Here is a 21,980-nt window from a genome sequence, read left to right as displayed (position 1 = left end):
ATAGATAAGGATGTAAGGAGAGATATAACAGCAGGGCATGGAGGAGGCATGCAGAGATTAAGATGGAGAAACGAAAAGAAGCAGGAATTAGATGACCTGTAGCTGGGGGCAAGAAAGAAGGGGGGAAGGGGGACTAGGTTGAGAGTTCTACCCCGAGGGAAGAGGTAATTAAGTGTTAAACTACTGTGTCAATACACAGTGTCAACTCACATCAGAGGCAGAGGGAGGAAGGAAAAGACAAAGGGTCAGCACTCAATACAGATGTCAACTTACATTACACTGTAAGATCAGAGGGAGGGAGGAAGTGAAGGGGACAGACAGTGAGAGTCCTACTACCTCTTATCATGTGGTGAAAGTACAATTAAGAGACAAACACTGGGGGAAACCAAGGAGGTCATGAAAAAGAATGGAAATGAGAGAGAAAAACAACTGAATCGAGTAGATAAAAAAACCAGGCCAAATGAGAGAGAGCCGAGTGAGAAGGAAAGATTAAGGAACGCAAAAAGACAGAAAGAGGGATGGAACAAAATCCAGAATGGAGGGAGGGGGGAAAAAGACTGACAGAAAGACAGATCAAGGAAAACAGAAGAAGAGATCGGGCCAAATCGAGGGCGACGGCCAACAAGACAGTTAAGAGTCCAACGCATCAAGACCAAAAAATGGAGGAAAGGGTAAAGGAACAAAAAGACATGACATGGTAAAAAGTAAACGAGGGCAGTATACATGTCAGCCAGAGGAGGAGTTAATCGCTTTGTTGTTCCTCCTTGTCTTTCTCTCTTCACTGTCTGTGCCCAATCATGTCTAGTGTCAGACCACCAGACTGGGTAGCACAGAGAGACAGAGAAAAGAGAGAGAGGACGAAATAAGGAGACAGGAACAAGAGAAGAAGAGGGAGCAAGGAGGAAGAAAGATGAGGAAAGGGGGACAGGATTTACCACTCCTTTATCCCCTCTGCTATCGCTCTTTTCTTTCCCGTTCTCCCCCCACTCTCTCCTGGGTACTAATAATTACTTTGTTTCTGTGTCACCGGCTTGAACAAAGCACTCCCTTGTCTCTTTCACTTTCCCGCTGTATCTGTGTGTGTGTGTGTGTGTGTGTGCGCGCCTTTGCAGGGTTTAACCGTAATTAGAAGCATGGAGATAGACTCACAGTCTTAGTATGTTAGTTGACAGAGCACAAGGGAAGATAATGAGAACAATAACCCCTGCCTTTTCCACAAAACCAGTTCACTCACTCAATTCATTCTATTTCAGAACAGTGGTCCGACTTATAAGGGACACACTTTATATTCATGAGCATACGTTGTCTCGAGAACACTAAGGGGTTAGGTGAATATCATTTGGACACAAACCACGGGCTGCATATTTGCATGCACATGTGACAAAAGGCATATAAATATTGTTAATAATGCATAATGCAGTGAGCAGTAGAGAATCGGCATATAAAACATGCATGTGTTTGCGAATGTGTCCAGGTCTTCCAAGTATATTTCAGTGAATATGCTTTCCTATTTCTGTCGCAGCTAGCGTGGCAAAAACAACTAGAGAGGTGATTCACGATCTCATAAGGGACGGAGCAATGGCTTGGCAGAGGAGAGGAGCGGTGATATAGGGCGAGGGGGAAAGGAAGGACAGGCGGTGAGAAATACAAGATGTGGGCAATGGAGAGGAGAGAACAGAGGAGGAGCTGGAGTGACCTTGGATGCTAAATAATGGTACACAGTTATAGCTGTGGCTAATAGAGACATAGTACAATGGCTGTGAAAAGGAGAAAGGCTCGGATGTCAGGTAGAGCCCAGTGAGGATCGACTATGGATTAGTGGCAAGCAGAGCAGCTGACTGGCTGCAGAAACCCAGAGAAGGTAAAAGAGACAGAGAGAGATATGAAGACGGAGAAGAGATGAGCAGACGGAAGGAACATAATTAAAAATGCCTAAATGACTAAAAAAGTCAAAAGATAAAAAGGTGCCAAGAAAGAGGTTCCACATGGAACAAAAAAAAAATTAGGTAACAGCTAAGAAAGGATGGGTGATGACAAAGTGGAGAAAAGGGCAAGGGATTTTTGAGAGATAAGTGGGAGTGACTGATCAGCAGAAAGATGGAAATCTGTTCATAAATGATGGATGAAATGAAAATGAATAAGGGGGATTGACTAAGGAAGGGAGGATCGACAAAAAGCTGAAACGACTAGAGGAAAGAGTGAATGTATAGTACTAAAGGATTAGAGAAATGGCTCAAGCATTTATTTAAGGTGTGTGCATTTGAGTCATGGTCAACCAATGGCAGACCAATCATTCATATCAATGAGGAAGCATTCAGTTGCTGTTAATGCACACACAAAAAATCACAAATTAATGTTCTGTAGGAAATAATCATAATGCAACCATTTAGATTAAGCCATAGTAGAGAGTAGAAAGGGAATGAGCAATACACAAAGCAATACAGTTTTGTTTACAGCACTGAATCCAATAAAGCAGGTAACATTATATTTGCAATATTAATCAAACTGAGTCACTGAGCGACCTGGGAAAAAAGATGGGAAACGAAGGGACGTGTAAAACCAGAAAGCATTAACATGACGGTGAATCAAAGTAATAGTAAAGCCATTTAAATATTACCTTTGTTAAAGAGAACCTGCCTCCTAAGCTGAGCATGACTCCCCACGGTGATGGTCAAGACTCTTCCCCTTGTGGGATCCATCAATCATACGCAGACACATTAAGGCTCTCGATGAACTAAAACCACTGTCAGGCCCTTTATAAGCCTATAATATGTCAAAGGCTTTTTTTATTCAGAACAGAAGCAGTGGTCGCGTTATGAGTGCCGCTTCTTGCATGTTTCATCTGATCAATCCGTTTTGAGCATCCACGCCTTCACGACTGGACTTTACGGGGGGTAATTGTGACCGGTTGCCCGTGACAGGTTTTCATTTTAGGTTTTCATTCCTGAGATATTTGGGTAAATTGATTTTGGTTCTTAAGATGGCTTACTCTTTGCTGCAGGAATATAACAAGTACTTACTCAAAACCCTAATTCAGCTACTTTCTCTCTCCCAATTTGAGTTATTGCCTAGAGTTTTGGGCAGTGTTGTCAGTGTCCATCATTTCACAGAGCTACCTGACAAAGGCCTCAGTTGGAGGAAACATGGAAACTAATTAATAAAGAGTCAGAATGGATACCAGCATTTCCTGCCTCGTGGTGGCAAATTGGATTTAGCAAACCCTCCTCTTTTGTTCAACTGTCTCCAGTTTCATAATTTGTAACATTCACATTTTATGCTTATTTGGAATTTGCTGTTATCCAACGAGACAATTTTTCATGTAAGTGTTTACTCTTTGAAAGAAAGACATGGCAATTATTGGGATTATTCCGGGAAATATAGATGAAAGATGAATGTGGAGGATGTCATAAAAACTGAGTAATGTGTGGATATTGCATGAGGCGATGCTTTCACTAGAAATCCTGCACAGTTAAGCCAAATAATGAGCCTTTGCCATGGTAACACACACCTGGTCCCAAAGTTGCTCCATTGGGAGAATGAGTCAATTGGCGAATTTGTGACAGTGTTAGAAAGCAATCTATGGCGACCTAATGACCACACGATAAGGCTGATTTTAATGAGACTGCCCCATGTGTCCGTTCAGATTGTACTGGGACTTGAAGTGTCAGAGGGTACATTGTAAGTCCTTATCAAATCATACTGAGCTTCTGCAGGAAATTAGTTGGGAGATATTTCTGTGCAAATCTTTGCAAGTCAAATCACTCGAGGCGATTTGCTAAAGCAGTGAGTTTGCCACTTGCTTTGCTTTGAGAAAAGTTCTTTTAACCCAAAATCATACTTGTGCAATAGTTGATATTCTGGCCATGTGTTCATGAAATTTCTATTTTTGTTTACTTTTAATCCTTGAGAAAGCAACGATGATCAGCGATCAATATCCCTACTTTGCAGTACTATAACTCAAATCAATGGGTCTGCCCTGTAGCTTGCTTTGAGTAGACTTTAATATTTTTGTTTCCCAGCTAACGTAGCATTATTCAAGACAGCTAAACCCCTTATTTCTGCAACAATGATATATCTCTGTGAGAACTGCCAACTCATTTGTTAAACTTGCTTTTGTTATAGTTGCTGATTACACCCAATTCAAGAAAAACACAAGTGGGGTACATCGCGGCTGTCCTTGGTCCCTTTACTTTAAATGCATTATAAACAGACTAAGGTGAGGGGCCTTCTGCAGTGTGTCTGCCAGTGTCTGAGTCACGCTAAATGGCATTTATATAAGTCTGAGAGGAGCTGGAATGGTTAGCAACAGACGGTACAAATAAGCTCTTTGATGTGGCGTGAAAAAGGAGAGAAGAAGAGGGACTTGGAGAGCAAAAAATACAGGAGAGAGAAAAAGAAATAAAGTATTCATGGCAGCAACGCAACACAACACAAACACACACTTGCCCACACAAGAGGGTTGGACAGCAGAGGGCAAAGTCATACCCATCAGCGACAGACACTCGAGTTGGGCTACAGTCTCCCACACACAAACACTTTACCCTGGCAGGTCACATACAAAAACCCACTGATGTGAAAATACACATTAGTGTGATTTGTATTCTAGTATCTCATAAATACAAGACCGCCACGAACACACAGCACTGCTCTTCATTGCCCCCCACGTCTCGCTATTGTTAAAATGAGGACACATTCAAATCACTTTTCTCTTTATTATCCCACGCAAGCACTCACTCATTAGACACTCGCAGGAACCCATTTGGAGATGAAAGTCAACGAACATACTCTCACTTGTGACGACAGTACACAACCCTTTCCTATATTGCTCTAATCAAAACCTATCACAGCTTTACTGTAACTCTAGACCTATCGTTGTACCTAAAATGGCCTCTTTTTTTCAATGTGAGGTCCCACAAAATGGCTTGACTTTTGCTTCTTGCAGTGATTCGAGTAGAAGCACGCACGCACACATACACACAGTCCTGCACTCCAAATGAGCAGACAGAGTTCTCTTTTTATGTTCCCTGGGCTCGCTCTCCATCAATAGCCTCATTTTCCCCTCTCCCCCACTGCAGTATCCACTCCTGCACTGTTTCCTTATACCCCGCCTTTCACTACCTTTATTTCCGGTATTCAAGCCTCTTAGTTCTACAATACGCAAAATATTCAGGCTAGACTTCAATTTACTGCAGATACTTTACATTTCACTACATATGGTGTTTAAAAGAGGCTTCTTTGTTTCACTTACCACCATTTTTTCCCCTTTTCGCCCTCTTTAGAATTCTACCTTCGACCAGTGATCGTTTCCTGTTGAAGAACTTGGTTTCCGGTGTGGACTATAACTTGTGTGTGCTGGCCATTTTTGATGACACAATCACATCATTAGCAGCAACAAAAGTTCTGGGCTGCACCACATTCTCCACCAAGGATGTTTACCCAGCATGCCGCTCACTCCAAGCCCACTTCCTGGGCGGGACACTTACCATCTTGGTTGGCGGTGTTGTTGTGGTCACCTTACTCGTGTTCACCGTGGCGCTCATGGTTCGCCACCGTGTTTGCAATCATGGCGACCACATGATATGCCACAGCAGCAACACTGAGGCAGGAGGTGGGGCATGCTGTCAAGGTGGAGGAATAGGGGGCGGGGAGAAAGGGGGAAACGGTAGTGGGTGCTACCAATCGAATGGGTCTGGGGACATGATGATGGTGGTCCTACCCAATGGTCTTCCTTCCAAAAGAGGAGGGGAGAAGGACAAGGAAAAGGACAAGGAAGCAGCAGATTCTGCTTCCTCTATGCCTCCAAAACTTCCCCCAAAGCCCAGGCCCAAGCCGAAAGTCAACCTGGAGCAGTTTCTTTCAGCTGGGGGAGTAGTTTCCACAACAACAGGCGCAGGAAGTGAGATGGCATTGGTGGTGAGGCAGAGGAAGCTGGAGAAGGCACCGCCCTACACACCTGAAAGTGACAGAACTCCCCTCTACTACTCCCCTTCCCCTCCATCCACCCTTCCCCGTCAGTCACGCTCCAGGGACCACCCAAAACCCCGTCTGGAGCGAGAACTGACCACTCGTGCCAGCTTCTCTCTGGCTGCACCCCTGAGAGACTCAGAGCTGTTGGACTGGAGGATTATGCCCAGAGGCAGAGACAAATGGAACTCCTCACAGGCTTATCAGAGTCCTGTATCCCCTCTAAGTCCTGCCTGTGGGACTGTTAGCAAACGGCGGCACTCGTTGGATATGGGCTCGTCTGTTGCTCTAGCAACAGATGCTGCGGCGACTGTTGCCAAGCACTATGGTGCTGTCAGTTATGCCAAGCGACTGAGCGTGATCTGGACAAGGCGGAGCCAGTCGCTTCATGGAATGCTGGTGCAGTGTGCCTCGACAACAAGCACTGCATCTTCAACAACCAGTGACGAGGGAGAAGCTGGTGGGGGCTTTGGGGCACGCTGCCAGTTCCAACGAGGATACATCCATGCTTATAACACCACCAACTCCAACTCTAACAGTGGGACCACTACTGGGAAGGCCAGCAGTGTAAAAGAGAGAGGGAGGGAAAGAGGAAAGGAGGGAAAGAATGCTGAAGAACTGGAGGAAAGTGTGGTGTAGGGAGTAAAAGGTTAAGAGGGATAAAGGGTTCTGTGAGAGGACAGACTGAATGGAAACTTGATTTGAGGAGAGTAAAGAGGTAAGGCAGGGAAGATGAAGTGGTTGCAGATGAGGAAACGAAGGTTGGGATTTCAGAGAGAGGGAGAAGTGTGAAACTGACAAGACTCACTTTGGCAGCTCCTTGATTTGACTGGGGAGAAGTCAAGAAAAGTAGAGAGGGGAGGGGAAGTGTATCTTGAAGTGAGCTTCATAGCTGGCCTGAAGAGTGATGGGAGGAAAAATAAGTAAGACGAGAGATGCAACAGGAAGAAGGGAGAAAAGTAATGTGCAGCAGGTGTAGAATTGGCAAGACTGAGCTCAAGCTATATCGTAGAAAAACAGAAACAATTGACTGACTCAAGATCGAAAAATAAAATGGAAACACCAAAACAAAACTCAAAGGCAAAGAGAGTGACAGTGAGACAAGGCAATGGGAGTGGAGAGAGAGAGAGAGAGAGAGAGAGAGAGACGGAAGCAAAGAGGGGAAATATCAAAAGAACAACAATATGAAGGTTATACAGCAGAGACAGAGGTGGGAGCTCAGTGTGGTTTCTCAGTAAAGCCTATAAACTAATAGAACCAGACTCCTGTTAACACTTCGACTCTCCAGGGCCACACCGCTCACAACACCACAAGGGTTTACACTGGATCAAAAAAACTCCAACACAACTGGAAATATTGGAGAATGACTTTTCTCTGCCAAAAATACAAGAGTAAAAAATAAATAAAGACTCCAATGACATAGTCCAGCTTTGTCATGTTATTTTCCTTTTTGCTCCAACACTGATGGCCATTCAGAAACACTTCTCCAAAATACAATGAATGTGACTTTTATCTGTCCTCTGTGGCTGGACAATGATTTTGGCTCGCCATGCCCGTGGATTATGGGGGCATAAATACAGAGCCGGGTGCATTGGACATGATCAATCGATATGGGCTGGAAAGAGCGAGAGGAGCACAGACATTATTAAAGGAAAAGGCATTGGGATTACAATGGAGTCGATATGGATTACAAAATGGAAGAGGCAGGCCTGTATGATGGAACATGTATGCATGTGCATTCCTGAAAGACAAGATCAAATTGGATCTCCAAACAACTGAATAATGCTAATGAATGCATACGTGTGCATGCACTGACGGATCAGGGACATGTGTGCCTGTGTGTGTGTGTATTTGTGTGCGCACATGTATTTGAATGTTTGTTAGGGGGGAATCAATGAGACCCTTAAAAAGGTTCAATTATTTCTGGACATGCTGTAAAAGGACTAAATCTGAAAATGTGAGAATAGAGGTGAAGTAGAGTAAAATTGAAAAGATAATTTCACCATTTCCAGCATTGAGGCATGGTCAGGAAGCAGCAACCATTAAGGGGGAGTCCAAATTAAATTTTTTTGGGACTTCAGGCTCCTTTGTGCCACACGGGTTCACTTTAAATCCAAACAGTGAATGTTTTCAGAAAGGAACTGCTTTAAAAAACATGAAGCAACTAAGGATATAAACTCTTCATTGGAAGACTTATACTGGAGCGACTGATCCACTGGAACAGACAACAGAGACTCTTCAAAACATCTTTCCATGAGACAAAAAAATTAAAAGAAAAAACGTGAAAGTACATATATATATATAGTATACATATATATATATATAAAATGATGTTACTTGTCGCACCATGTGTTTCTGTTTTTTGGGGAATGATGTTAGCATCAAATACAAAATATGTGTGATTTTTTGGTTTTGAACAAAAAATCTTCATGATTAGAACAGAAAATGTTGATTATGACTAGGCAGAACATTTAAGGTCAAAGCAGATAGTGAATTAGCACACACACACAAAGCACAAAACACACAAACTGGCAAGCACGCACACACACACACACACACCTAGAAATACAGACATTAAGAGATGCCTACAAATCAGAGCCAATTACATTCATGATAATGACTTTTAACCATTACTGTTGTTTCCTTTCTGTTTTTATTTCATTCTTGCCAAAGTCAATGTTGTTCGCTGGACTTGATATAAATAATAAAAATGACACGTATGAAACAGCCAGACTCATTAACACAAGGGACTAAGTTGTGTGTCGTGTTTGTGTGCATGTGGGTGTACAGATGTATAACTGCACGTAACTGCATTTTGCTCACAGCATATACTGTGAGTACAACATTATTTGTCATGTGTCATCTGTATTCTACAACATTGCCAAGTGCCAACATTTTAAGACCAGTCAGTGCAATTTAAAGCAGCTCTACTTTCCATCTGCTTGAAATAGATGAATAAAAACAAATCAGTTGTTTGTTTTAGTTTAAATTGGTTGAGTTTAAGTGAATTTGGAGAAAAATGTGATGATGATTAAGACTTGATGAAACATTCTGAGCTGAAGGCAAACCAGTGATTTAAAGAAACTCAAGTGCATCCATGTCTGTGTGGCAAAAAGGAAGCTGTTTACTCGTCAGTCAGCGGAGTTGATTAGAAGGTAAGTAACCCTTTGTCAAGCTGATTAAAACAACTTGTGACAGAAAAGATGAGAGGAAAAAAACATCTGGATAAAAGAGAAGCTAACTGGGGGAAAGAGGAAGATCAATAGTCCAAGGAACAGATGGAATTGTGTTTAGAAGGACACAAAGAAACAAGTACACAACAGACTTCCTAGAAAAGATCTGATACTATACACAGAATAGGAAAGAGCTCAAGTGACAACAAACAGATTGAGAGACAGAACAAGAACTAAAAGCCGTCAGACTAATGAATCATATTCCGATGCTTGGTTTTTATCAATCACATCTGCTGTTTTGAGGCAGTTTAAACGTAAGAAATTACAAGACCCCTTTACTGCTCCAGGTTGGTTTAACACAAATTGAGCAGCAGCAAAGCAAAGAAGGGAAAAGCAGCTGAGCACAGCTAATTAAGCTTCTAAAAGCAGAAATGGGCAGAAGAAAAGAACAGCAAATTGGAAAATATGAATGAGCACACATGCACAAATGTATCCATTTTCTTTAACAATGTCATGGCGTCAAGCAGGCGGAGATAGGTATCCCAGATCTCCTCCTCCTCAGCCACAACATGTAGTTGCTTCTGGGTTTGACCATCTCAGTGCATTCTGCCAGAATAGCTCCATCAGGGAGAGGTGCACGTGATGCAGAAACTGAAACAGTGAGCTGAAAGGGATACATGCAGCACAAAGCTTCAGGTGATTGGGATTTTTCTCAGTTAGAACAGCAATAGTATTTACTAGTAGTGTGTGTGTCCATGTTTGCATCTTCACATATCCATGGCCAAATGTGATAATTTCCCAATGTGTGAGAGAGACAGAGAACAAACACAATTTGCAGAGTGTGTGTGCGCTGGTGTTATTTCTGTCACGTAAGTACTTTGCCATAATCTATTACCAGAGAGATAAGATCCTTTAAGCACAGAGAGATCAGGTGAGAGTAACATTTGGATGTGTGTGTGTGTAGGTAGGTTTGTAAGTGTGTGTGTGTGTGTGAGACTCTCCAAAGTTTCGTTAGAAGTCATATTTGCGGCATCGGGGGCTGTGCTCTAGGCAGCGTGGTTTCATTACTGTTCATCTTTACACCTCATCTGTAAGAGTGTTTGAGGTGACCTGAGGTTGTTGCTGTGTGTGTGTGTGTGTGTGTGTGTGTGTGTGTGTGTGTGTGTTTAAAGGGTTAACATGTTCCCTTGCCTTTTGAGCTTTAGACACCAGACAAGACATGGCCTGATTGACAGGCAACGTCCTAATTCAGGACCATCAACAGTGACATGAGGCAAGAAAGAACAGAAAAAGAGTGCGTGTCTGTGTGTGTGTGTGTGTGTGTGTGTGTGTGTGTGTGTCTCAGACATCAGGTTGGAGGGCAATTTGATTTCAAACTCATAAGGGCCACACTAAAAGCTACAGTCACATCTGAGGAAGATGGAGTGCGAACTTGTGTGACAGACGAGAACAGCACAGCACAGATCACCACTCCTCCCCTTTGCTTTCTTTGCTGGAGGCAAAACCCTGGCCCAATTTAACTGATTAAAATACATGCTGAGTAATGAACAAACACACTTCCATCTCCACGCACAAGCTCACCTTTCAACACACACATTCACACATGGGAATACATACGTACTATCAGATAACCTTGAGGCCGAGGCGCTTGCGTGTGTCTGCGTGTAAATGCTGTACGCGTTTGAAGGCCATGCCTGCCTTTAGACAGACTTCCTCTGACATTTGCAGTTGTGATCAAGGTACGATGCATCTGCCTGCGGTGTGTTGAGTAACTGCTGACTCAGGACGCATCAGGATTCAACCCACCTGTGCCAGAAACCAGCGGGACCAGTTCTGCAACACGCTGAATGGGTGTCATGATCTTAATTCTAAACTGTACAGAGTCTGTTCTAACCAACTCCGTACCACAATCAAAGGCATCAAGATTGTCACGCCAAATTATTACAAACCAAATATATTTCCATGGGAATCATGCAGATGTGTCACTACTGCACAATGAAACATTATTATTTTGACTTTTTTTATAGATAGGCATATTTGGGCAATAAATATAAAACAGCTGAATAGACCTCTGTTCGGTCTTGACGCGTACAATAACTTGCTGGGACATAAGTCTGAATAGTAATAATACTGTTGAGAAATATATTTGCAGGAATATATAGAAAGAGGCACTCATGTCTAATTCTCTGACACTCCACGAGCACAATATCAAATTGAGTTCATTGAAACTTGAAGGTTGTTCTGAACACGTGGATGTTCAGATTTACCTTTACAGTAAATCTATGGAGATTCCACTTTCACATATTTGACTTAATAATGAAATGCCTTTTAACAAGTCCTTGTGTGAGCTAATGGGCCATCGTGCAATGTATCTTTTGTCCTGGATTTGTCCTGGATGTTCAATGATGCTAACAATGATGGTAATGTACTGCCATTTTGACAGGACACTTTACATTAAATTGTGAACATTCAACATATAGAGTCTATAACAGCCTAGACATTAATCTCCGTTTCTATCAAGTATTTAATTACTTTGGTTTATGGTTTACATTAACGAAACGGGGCTTGAACAACTACTACAAATTGTCAGGAGAGACAATGATGAAGGTTAATGGGCACATGGTGCTCTCATTGAGCATGTACAGTGGTAAGAAGAAGTATTTAGACCCTCTGGAAGTACCCGGTATTCTGCATTAATTAAGTGGTGACATAAATGTGATCTGACCTCCATCTCATTATAGACAAACACAAATATGCTTAATCTAATAACACAGTTAGAATCTCTTGTGTTTTTATTGAAGACACCCATTTAACATCATCCGTGCTGATTTAGACACAATGTTGTACCATTATTCTGAAAGACCTGCTTCAGATCATCTTTCTTCTTAAGTTGTCTGTGTGAACAGCCCTCAAGCTCATTCCACGGCACCTCTGTTAGGTTAAGCTCTTGGCTCTGACTCAGTCACTCCAAGGTGGATTTCCTTGTAGAGTGATTTCGTACAACATTCATTGTGATGATTATAGTCACTGTCCTGCTGCATAACCCAAATTCTACTGAGCTTCAGCAGGTGGACAGCCACTCCGGTATATTATATCCTGTAAGATGCCTTGATAAACTTGGGAATTTCATTCCACCCTCCATGGTGTTTAGCTGTCCAAAGCTGCCTCACTCCACCCTTCTTCATTGTTGGGAGGATTTTGTCATGTTCTTAGTTTCTTCAGGCATGTATGTGAGATTTAATGGAGTGCAGTCGCTTCCCTGCCATGGACAGCTGGCTCCATACACCATTATTTGCATTTGGTAGACTGTTGAGCAGAGATGTTAATCAGATCCAAGTCTTTGCTTTATACCCAGCTTGATGCCCACTTCTAGTGTAGAGGGAGTAGCCACAGAACTACCCTGCACTGTTTTGAATGATGTCTTCAGTGAGGACAAAAATACAATAATTTATGTGTTATTAATCATAATAGATTGTGCTCTCAGTGTCATAACTTAGATGAAGTTCTGATCATATTGGGGGAGGGAGGACACAAAACACAATTCCAAAGGGTTCACTCACTTTTACTCGCCTCCGAAACAATGTCAATGATACGTGAAATATTTCCTACACAATGCGCTTGAAGAGATTTTCTGAGAATATCCATCCACTAATTCAAAGGATTCACAATCTTTCAACTATACAGAAGAGATCAGTGAATGTAAAGACATGAAAAAAGTGTTTATTCTCCACATCACCACTTCCTGCCTATGCTGTCCTTTAATCTTGAACGGAGTGTGTCAGTATGTCATAGTCCACGTGGCAAAGCATGAAGAGAAGCTGACAGAAAAACAAATGGAATGGGGAGATAGAAGAAGGGGGAGAGCAGAGGAGGGGTAGAAAAAGAGTGTTTGGAGACGGAAGAGAAGGGGATTACTTCAATAGATCAATGGACGAAGTAGGCAACCGGAGCACTAGAGAAGCTGATGAGAGGAAAATAAGTAATAGCTTGTCTCATCTAAATGCACAACGCAGCTTCTTTTTTGTCTTGATCTCTTCTGCTGACAGAGCACACAAACCTCCAATTGGTGTAAAATTGATGCCTTCAAGTTCGGGTTTATTGGCGATGTGCCTAATTTTGATAAACACCCGTACAACTGATGCCACATGTATGGGACAGATACCAACAGTCTCAGTTGGAGTGTGTTTAATTTTACCGAGGTAGCAGAGTTAATTTGAAAATGACATGCTACACAGAGCAACCTTAAAAGGAACAGATGTGAGAAGAAGAGATAGAAGAGACGGAGATGAGAGAAGATAAAAGGAAAGACGAAGGAGGAGAAACAATGCTCAAACTATAGAGGGTTGTTAAAATGATAGAAGAGTGAGCCTCCTGCAAGGCTTTACCTTCATGCATCACTGCCTTTATTTTTCATCCTCTGCCTTCCTCTCACTGACTCTCTGCAATCTTTAATTTAGCCAATCTAATTTGCTCTCTCCTTCACCTCCACTGACTTCCCATTCAATTCTTTGTTCAGTTCATTCTTTTCTGATCACCACTTCTCTGTGACCTTCCCACTCTCGCACGTTCATTTGCTCATATCACTTATTGTCCAGCCAGTTCACTTCTTCACTCGTTTTATTCCGCTTTCCTGACTAAAATAAAAATATTATTTGCCTGTGTGTCAGCCTCCCTTGAAGAATATTAACCTTCTTCTCGTTCTCCCCAAGCCCTTCCCTTCCTTTCTGTTCATTTTTCATCTGTATTTTGCTTCTTTCTGTCACTCCCACTTCTGGCTACCACATCAGTGCTGCCCCACCTATACCCAGTCACATGCTTTAATATTAAAAATTAAAAATACTTTAATGATTTCGCCTTTTGGCTTTTCACTTTAGCCCCTCAGTTCTTTCCTCCCTCGGTTTTTATTCTTTTGGTTCATGGTCTCCTTTTCTCCCCACTTGTGCCCCTCCTTCATAAATCCCCCCTTTCATTGCTTCTTTTCAGCAGCTGGATTTCAAAGACTGCGCTGACTGTCCAATTACCTTAGTCATTGTCTTACGTATCATAAAATATTTACATGAGTGCATGCAATGGTAAACGTGAGGCAAAAAGCAAATTCTCATTTTGAAGGAAAGATCTTGAAAACATTATTTTCATTACATGCTGAAGAACAAGATCTCTTCCATTTAGCAGCTCTCTCCTTCACCTCTGCCCTCATCACAGTTATTTTTCCTCTCCTATCCCTCTTTAGTTAACTTCTCATTCAGCTATTTTAGAGAACTTTACAATTGAGAGACCTTGATTACCTCCCCTCCATTCTGTCGCCTCAATGAAAAACCTTCGGTCCTTATCCTCTGTTTTTTTCTATCCATATCTAAAATGTAAAGATTCTATGACCTGTTTTACTTGTATCCACGTTTCTCGCTCCATGTTTGAGTAGCTCAGATGTGGGAATTGGGGATCAACTAGTTTGTCCCATCACTTATAAGGAGGAGGTTTCACACAGGCTGAATGGATGGATCCATTGGAAACTTTGGAATGATCTACTATTGACAGAGTAGGAATCATATTGGTTAGAGCAGAGTATGGTGGTTACTTAACATTAGGTCTCATTCATGATATGTTTGACCATCACTCAAACCATATCAAACAAACACAGTTTAAAACTTCCGACGGATTTCTTGGCTACTTAAGGAAGACGAGCTAAAAACAACACTTTGACAAATTCTCACCCTACAAAATGTGTTGTTAAGCTGCCGGCTCTGCAGTGATCATGAGTCAATTTTGTCGGGCAACAAGGTAAATATGAATTGTTTGCAGTCCAGCAAATGACACAAAAGAAAAACAATTAGGAAAGTTTCCCCAAAGCTGAGAGAAACTGTGGAGTGGGGGTGACAATCTTCTCTGTTTTTGTCACTATGAGCAATAAACTTTAACATGACTTCGACATTTGATCAATCATTCATAGAAAAAAGTAGCAACATCTAGGTCACAATAAGTGCTTCATATTACACAACAGATGCTAAAATAATTTCTGGTTGGGTAGGTCAATATTCAAAGGTAATCTGTCCAATTATGGATTCAATGAGATGCTCAGGTGTTTGAGAAATGTGTCACCTTCTTGATGTGCCCGATAGAAAAGATTATGGTTTTTCTTTCTCGTCTTTTGAACTTTCACACTAGTTGATCGAACGTGTACCTCTAAAATGATGTTTCTCCAGGCTTGTTACTCCAACATACAACATATTTTCTCGCCCACTTTTTAAACTTCCCTCAAGTGTTGCTTTTGCGACTGACGGAGCCCTTTCACTGACGGCTTCTCTTAAAAGCCTTGAGGAAGTTTCATTCTCTGCTTCCACACAATGTCTTTTCTGTTCACCTCTCCACCTCTATATCACTCATGATTCTTCACTGTGCTCTGTTTTGTTTCCCTATAACTTGTTTCATTTTTGATATCTTTTCTCATATGTTTCCCATACGAGATTTTGCCTTTTCCCCACGTCTTCTTACTCCATCGCAGGGCCTCTCCTGCTCATTATTACCACGCTGAACATCTCACCCACTGCCAGTCTCTTCTACACTATTCCCCAAGAACAAAGCATCAAACGGTAGCTTCCTATCCTTCTTGTCATCATTTTTTACTTCCCATTCCCTCTCTTTCATCGTCGGCATGGTGATGCTACCACCTACTCCTCCAACTCTTCATCCCTGCTGGCTCCCTTCAGTCTCCTGATCAGAAGGAGGGTGTGAAATCCTGTAACTCTTCTCATCTTGAGATGTTCCACAGCATCTTTTTCTGAGAGGGTGATGGTAGGAGATGATGGTGTGTGTACATGTGTGAGAGGCAGCGGAAGGAAAGAAGCAGATACAGTGGGATGCCACCTTTTAAGATTTTTGGCTATTTTCTAGAGAGTAACCAACAGGGGAAGACAAGAATAGAGAGTGAGAAAGGAAATCAAGAGATAAATAACAGCAAGAGGCAAAAAAAATAGCCAAAGAATGTCAATAAAAGATCTTAAATATGAAGAAAGTGACAAAGAAGACAATAAATACTTGCTGAAATGGGCAACTGCGATTAAATGATGGAACTTTGCATTTCTAGTGTTTACCTCTGAAACTATTTCCTGAAAAAAGACTTCCACATTTGACAACACAGTCAGGACTGGAGGTATTTGGACAATACATTATTTATTTTTTCTTCATGGTCTGAGCTTCAGCAAATTCAAATTGGAATAAAATAATGGATACTACAAACATCTCAACATTAATGTGAGTAGATTTTTTGTTGTATCAACATATAAATAACTATGTGGGTAGAAGCAATTTTAACAGTGCCCAAAATTGGACATTTGACTACTAAACCATTTCTTTGGCAGCTGCGATTTTGACTATTTGATGAGAGTTGACTAAAGTTTGAGGATTGGATGTCAATATGTGGAGTAAAGAGGCAACCATGCAAGTGAAGATAGTAATGAGGCTCTAAAAGGCAAAACTATCAGACAACAAATGTAGTTGCTACCCGCTAGACCAAGGATCAGAGGCCTTGAAGATGAGAAATAATTTGCATTGTGAAGAAAGCCCCTTGATGACGGCACAGCAAGTCAAGAATTCTCTCCAGGATGTTTTTCCTCGTCAACTATCAAGAGAAGACTTGACATGATCATTACCCCAGAGGATTTGCCACAAGATGAAGACACTCGGTGAACCCTTAAAAAACAGAAAGGCCAGGCTGCAGTTCACAACAACACACAGAGAGCACAAAGTTCTACGGAGTGATGAAGCAATCATAAACCTCAGCATGTGTGGCTGCCAGCAGCAGCATTATTTGTCCTCAGATTCAGACAAATGCATCAAAACAAAATGTCACCGTTCAGCAGGACAAAAAAACCTAAACACAACGTGTCAGTCATGATGTCTGTGGGTCAAAGATTTCTGGAAGTCTTTGAATGGAAAGGAATTTCAACAAAATATCAAACCTGAAGATTTTGTTTGACCTAATGTGCATCTGTCCAAATATTTGGAACCTGTAGAATGTGGACACAACGAATTAATAGGGCTACATCTCCAACACAGTTACTTCTATGTTCATGTCATCTACTCACATTAAAGCTGATACTCTAAGGTAATATCTATTATTCTATTTCAACTTGAATGTGCCGAGGCTCAGAACCTGGAGAACAAAGTTGGTCTGGACTGGATTTGTTAAATGACTGCTACAAACATGCACGCTCAGCCTGAGCTCTGCTAATAAACACAATTCTTTTCAAGATGTCCTCTTTCTAGCTGCTCAACTAGGTTGTTTGAGGAATCTCATAATCCACCATTTAGCTGCAAAATATAATGTAACAGGAAATAAACTGGAGCCATGATCGTGCTGTTTGTGATTTGAGTAAAATTAACACCTGAACTGAGATAATGATGAAAGAAATAAACAAAAAACACCCAGTCACCAAGGTCCCTCAAATCAAACACTACAGACAAGGAGTGAATTTTGTTTGGCACCCTCAGTGTGAGAACTTTACAGCCATTGTGAATCGCAGCTGAGCTATCATTGGGACCAGCTACTGGGAGAGGCGCCTTTAGCTTTGCAGTTGACAGCCACAGAAAGCAATTTAGCCCAGCTCCTTATCGAGCCTTAAAAGGCCAAATACTGCAGAATATTATTCCTATTACAAATTCTGGCTATTGTGCTGCTGGTGGATATTTCAGACCTTGGTGCAATGTTGTGGTGGTTCCGCTAAAGACGCCAGTCTTTATTTAGTGGAGTCTCTTGAAATGTATTCGCATTGAGAGTGAGGAGTCCAAAAACTGCAAAGAAAAGTAGCTTGGTTCATCACCGACGTTCTCACCCAACAGAGGCTTCACCGAGCATGACGGTGAGTGACGGTTAGTGGCATGACATTTTTTGCACGAGGGAGACCTGTACTGGGTTGAAATATTGTGAACAACTTCAAGAAGGCCAATTTGTTTAAGGGTTGTATCCCCTATTTTGGTGTCTAGCACTTATCACAATGAATAGTCAAATGAACAAAAAGATAAGGTATAAATAAGGTATGCTGTTCTCTGGTGAACCTCCAAACTTTGAGGCTGTCAAAAGTGTTTGTTTAGTTAGCTGACGACAATTAGATCATTGTCGGCTGACACAACAGGCTGTCATTCACAACTCCTGAGGTAAAGCGCTAATGGATGTATATGACATATCTGTATGTGGGTTGCATATTGTCATTTGTTGCGTCTTAAGCCACAGCTCAACTTGTGGTTGTTTAAGATCCAATTGCTGAAAAACAGCCGCAGAACTGAGACTACAAGGGAAAAACTGAAGCTTTAACAATGTCCCATCGCTTGCCAGCACTCGCACAAAGATACTGAAAAAAAATTGTATTATTTTCATGAAAAGTTCAGGGTATTCCTGGATACAGAGACGTCAGAGAATGGCACATTTCACAGAATCCTTGGAGCGCTCTTCTCAAAAAACACCATCGCTTTCCACAATAAAAGAATGTGTGAAGAAAAATACATCAACTACAAGTCTCCTATCATGGCACGAAAACATATTCACCACTATACAAATCTATCAAATGAATCATTTGATGCTGCACTTCCTCTTCCTTGAATAAAAAGTTAGTTAAACAAGGTTAAATCTTAAGAAGTCGTGTGATTAGTGATTTCACATCACTAATTTATTTTTTTTTTGAAAATGGCGGCAACCTCCAGCTACACTTTGCTCGGAATCTTTCGGCAAATCAAGTCATTTTGTAGGGACCTTATAAAGGCTCAGTACAGACTGTGTTGGATGTGATAAAGAACCCAACATGAATCCAAGCACGTGGGGTTTAGGTCAGTCACATACATGAACAATAGCTGATTAGTCTCTAAAGTCTCTTTTAGTAAAAGGTTAGTTTTAATCAGAGTCCTATTGTCTGTGATCACTTTTACAAGATGTCAACGATGAAGTATTTTGTAACAGAGCTGATGTCACGGCTCGCTCCAATCTGTGCATCTGGGTATCAGCGCTCTGTTTGTCTACACAATACATCAACTCTGGCTCATGAAAAAATTGCTCATACTTGGAGGAGTGCCATTGTGCCAAGTTCAGACAACACAACTCTCAAAAGTTGATGAATGGCTGTGCAGTTCACACTACATGACTTGCTGTCTAGTGATCGGGGGTCGTGCAGTCATGGTGAGTTCATGCTACACGACTGACTGGCGACAGGGGGGCAACACAGTACATGATCTTTCACCAGGAGAAACCCCCGAATATGCTGCAGACCTTTGCTCTGATTGGCGGTTGTTGTTGCAGATTCGTTTAGATTATTAGCCTGCTAGAAATCTAGTCAGAGGAGTCTATGTTTCGTCGTCTCTCAAATCGTGCTTCCGAAGCGATGACACATAGCGAATGCCAACCGCCGACTGAACATCGAAATGGCTCCGATCTGGGGCGAATTTGTCGCTTTACACCACTAAAATCTAGTGGTGTAAACTAGGCGCGGGGCTGTAGCTGCTCAGGAGGTAGGTCAGTGGTTCGATCCCTGACTCAGGAGTCAGCAACTTTGGCAACGATACCGAACCCCAAATTGTCCCCGACAGCAGTGCTGGCAGTGTGAAAACTGGATAAAAGATTGAGAAGAACAATATATGGAGAAGTGCTGTATGAAAAGGTGAACGTGACTGGTAAGACTAGAGCATCTATAGATAAATTCAGTCCTAAATGGGCCACTTGCTACATAATGAACAACACAATTAAAAAACCCTTTGCCACAAACATACTCTCCCGCCAACTCGCATTTGTTAGTGAAACCTGAAGCCTTTTGTGAAAGTAAAACAGCCAGATTCAACCCTAGCATGTCTCTTGCCTGCTGGTCTGCTGCTCGTATTCTCATAATTAGTAGTGCAATGCACAAACTCCAGTGAACTGTGGGTCGTTAAACTTCTGCAGGGTGTTCCATTGTGCAAAGGACACACACTTCACCTTCATAACCTGCGAGCACTGCTTTCCAGCCACAGTTCCCTTCTGTGAACTTTGGGTTTGCTCCTCCTGGAATTGAACACTGGCACTATCAGTCTTATTAAATAAAACTGAACCTTGCACCCACACAGGTGGCCACTCCAATGCTTTTGAGGCAGGCACTAGGCACAAGTGTAGTGCATGTACACAGAGACATAGATTCATATTCAAACGGCAGATATGACATAAGCACATGTCAGCCAAACACAAGGTCAACTTGTGTGCAACTATCCACTCATCTGGACACCCACACACATGACCTCTATGGAGGTCTATGGATACTTTGAATCAGAAAGAAACCTAGGTAGTAAGATTTTCTCTATTTGTAGCCTAAGTTACAAAAAATAAGGCAATCAAGGATAGCGTAGGAGTAACAATGAGAAACACAGAGAGAGCCAAATACATGACAAGAACAAAACGCATTTTACCTGGAGAAAGCTGTGAAACAAAGAAAACAACAGGACAATATGAATAGGAAAAACAAAGAAAAAAACAGACACTGCAATATTTTATTGCACAGCCCTTTATCTGCAGGCACACAGTCATTATTATGGTAGTTTAAGTGTATTTTAAATTTAACAATCCCCAAAAGTGTCACTAACACAGTGCTGCACACCACCCAAATATCACCGCTTGACCAATCTCATTACACAGTACACCACTTTGCTGGGACGCTTATTGTCGTCTTAAAAGTCCTGACTGAACATCATTTTCGCCTTCAAGAGCCTCAAAGGAAGAACAAAGACAACATTTGTACTGAGGACCTTTAACCACGTCTATAACATCCTGTCTCCTTCAAGACCCTTACGAACCACACAGGATCCGTGTGGTTTGGATATTACGCTAAAAATGGACAAGAGGGACAACGACTGCAATGTGAATCTCTCCAACGGTAAAGCTGGGATATCAATCAATATTTTTAATCCATATTGTTGTATTAGGGCCGGAATTCGTCTTTTATAATATTGAATTATATCTTGAATGTTCAGGTTTGAAATATTACATGATTATAGTGCAGCTTTTGCCTATTCTAGTTCTGTACATTGAGATTTAAATCATTTCGATTTGTTTGGTCACCATAATCACATTACAATAACAGTCACATCACACGTCAAATTCTAAATTTGAGGTACGCTGAGACATGTTCCTAATATTTAGTCTACCCTCATTGTTTTAGACGGAGTGGACAAATTATTTAACGTATAACACTGCAGCACCACAAACTGCAGCCTATAAAGTATAATACTGTTGTATTAGAATACATTGGTTCATTAGCTATGTGTACCCTAACCCGTTTTAACAGAAACAAATTCATAATGCTATGATGATAAAATAAAGTAAAATTCCATCTGACCAATATCACTCACAATACTAAAATGTGGCTTTTTACCGAACAGACACCTTTCTAACATATGATGTGAACAATCTTTATGACAACACTTTCTTTAGCATGAAGCTGCAAAGGCATGACGATAACAACGCTTCTCTTTCAACCTTTCATCCAACATCTGGACGACTTAACATGTAAAACTGATTGATGTGTTCAAAGCACAATGTGCTGCCCAATTAGCAGTGGACTGGTACAAGTGATAGTCATTAGTATGATGAGTTAGGTTGTTATTCAATGAGACCAAATAATCTTGCAAACAAGAAAAAGATTTTCGAACCAATCCTCCTTCTCTTTTCCATCTGTCTTAACATTATTCATGCAGCTTCCTTTAACTCAGCCCCTCACTCACGCCCGTTCCTTCGATACCAGGAGCCAGAATACAGAAGGAAATGCTTACTGCCAATCGCATCTTATCACAGGATAACGTGGTAAGAAAAGGCCACTATTCGCCTTTCGAGCAGCATAT

General features: G+C 41.6%; 2 protein-coding genes across 3 annotated transcripts in view; one reads left to right on the top strand and one right to left on the bottom strand.

Moving 5' to 3' along the window:
- LOC118300097 (leucine-rich repeat and fibronectin type-III domain-containing protein 4) overlaps positions 1-8,939 on the top strand; it is a 35,774-nt gene extending 26,835 nt beyond the window's left edge. The window contains exon 8 of the mRNA XM_035624174.2: positions 5,280-8,939. Coding sequence (XP_035480067.1) covers positions 5,280-6,603 — 1,324 coding nt within the window. The 3' untranslated portion in view covers positions 6,604-8,939. The remainder of the gene's footprint in view (positions 1-5,279) is intronic.
- Positions 1-21,980, bottom strand: part of pcxb (pyruvate carboxylase b) — a 249,637-nt gene that overhangs the window by 95,210 nt on the left and 132,447 nt on the right. The gene's annotated exons all lie outside the window — the stretch shown is intronic.

This window comes from Scophthalmus maximus, chromosome 2 (assembly GCF_022379125.1).
Source record: "Scophthalmus maximus strain ysfricsl-2021 chromosome 2, ASM2237912v1, whole genome shotgun sequence".
Lineage (NCBI taxonomy): Eukaryota > Metazoa > Chordata > Actinopteri > Pleuronectiformes > Scophthalmidae > Scophthalmus > Scophthalmus maximus.
Note: the sequence above shows the minus strand (reverse complement) of the source record. Positions and strands in the feature narration are given on the sequence as shown.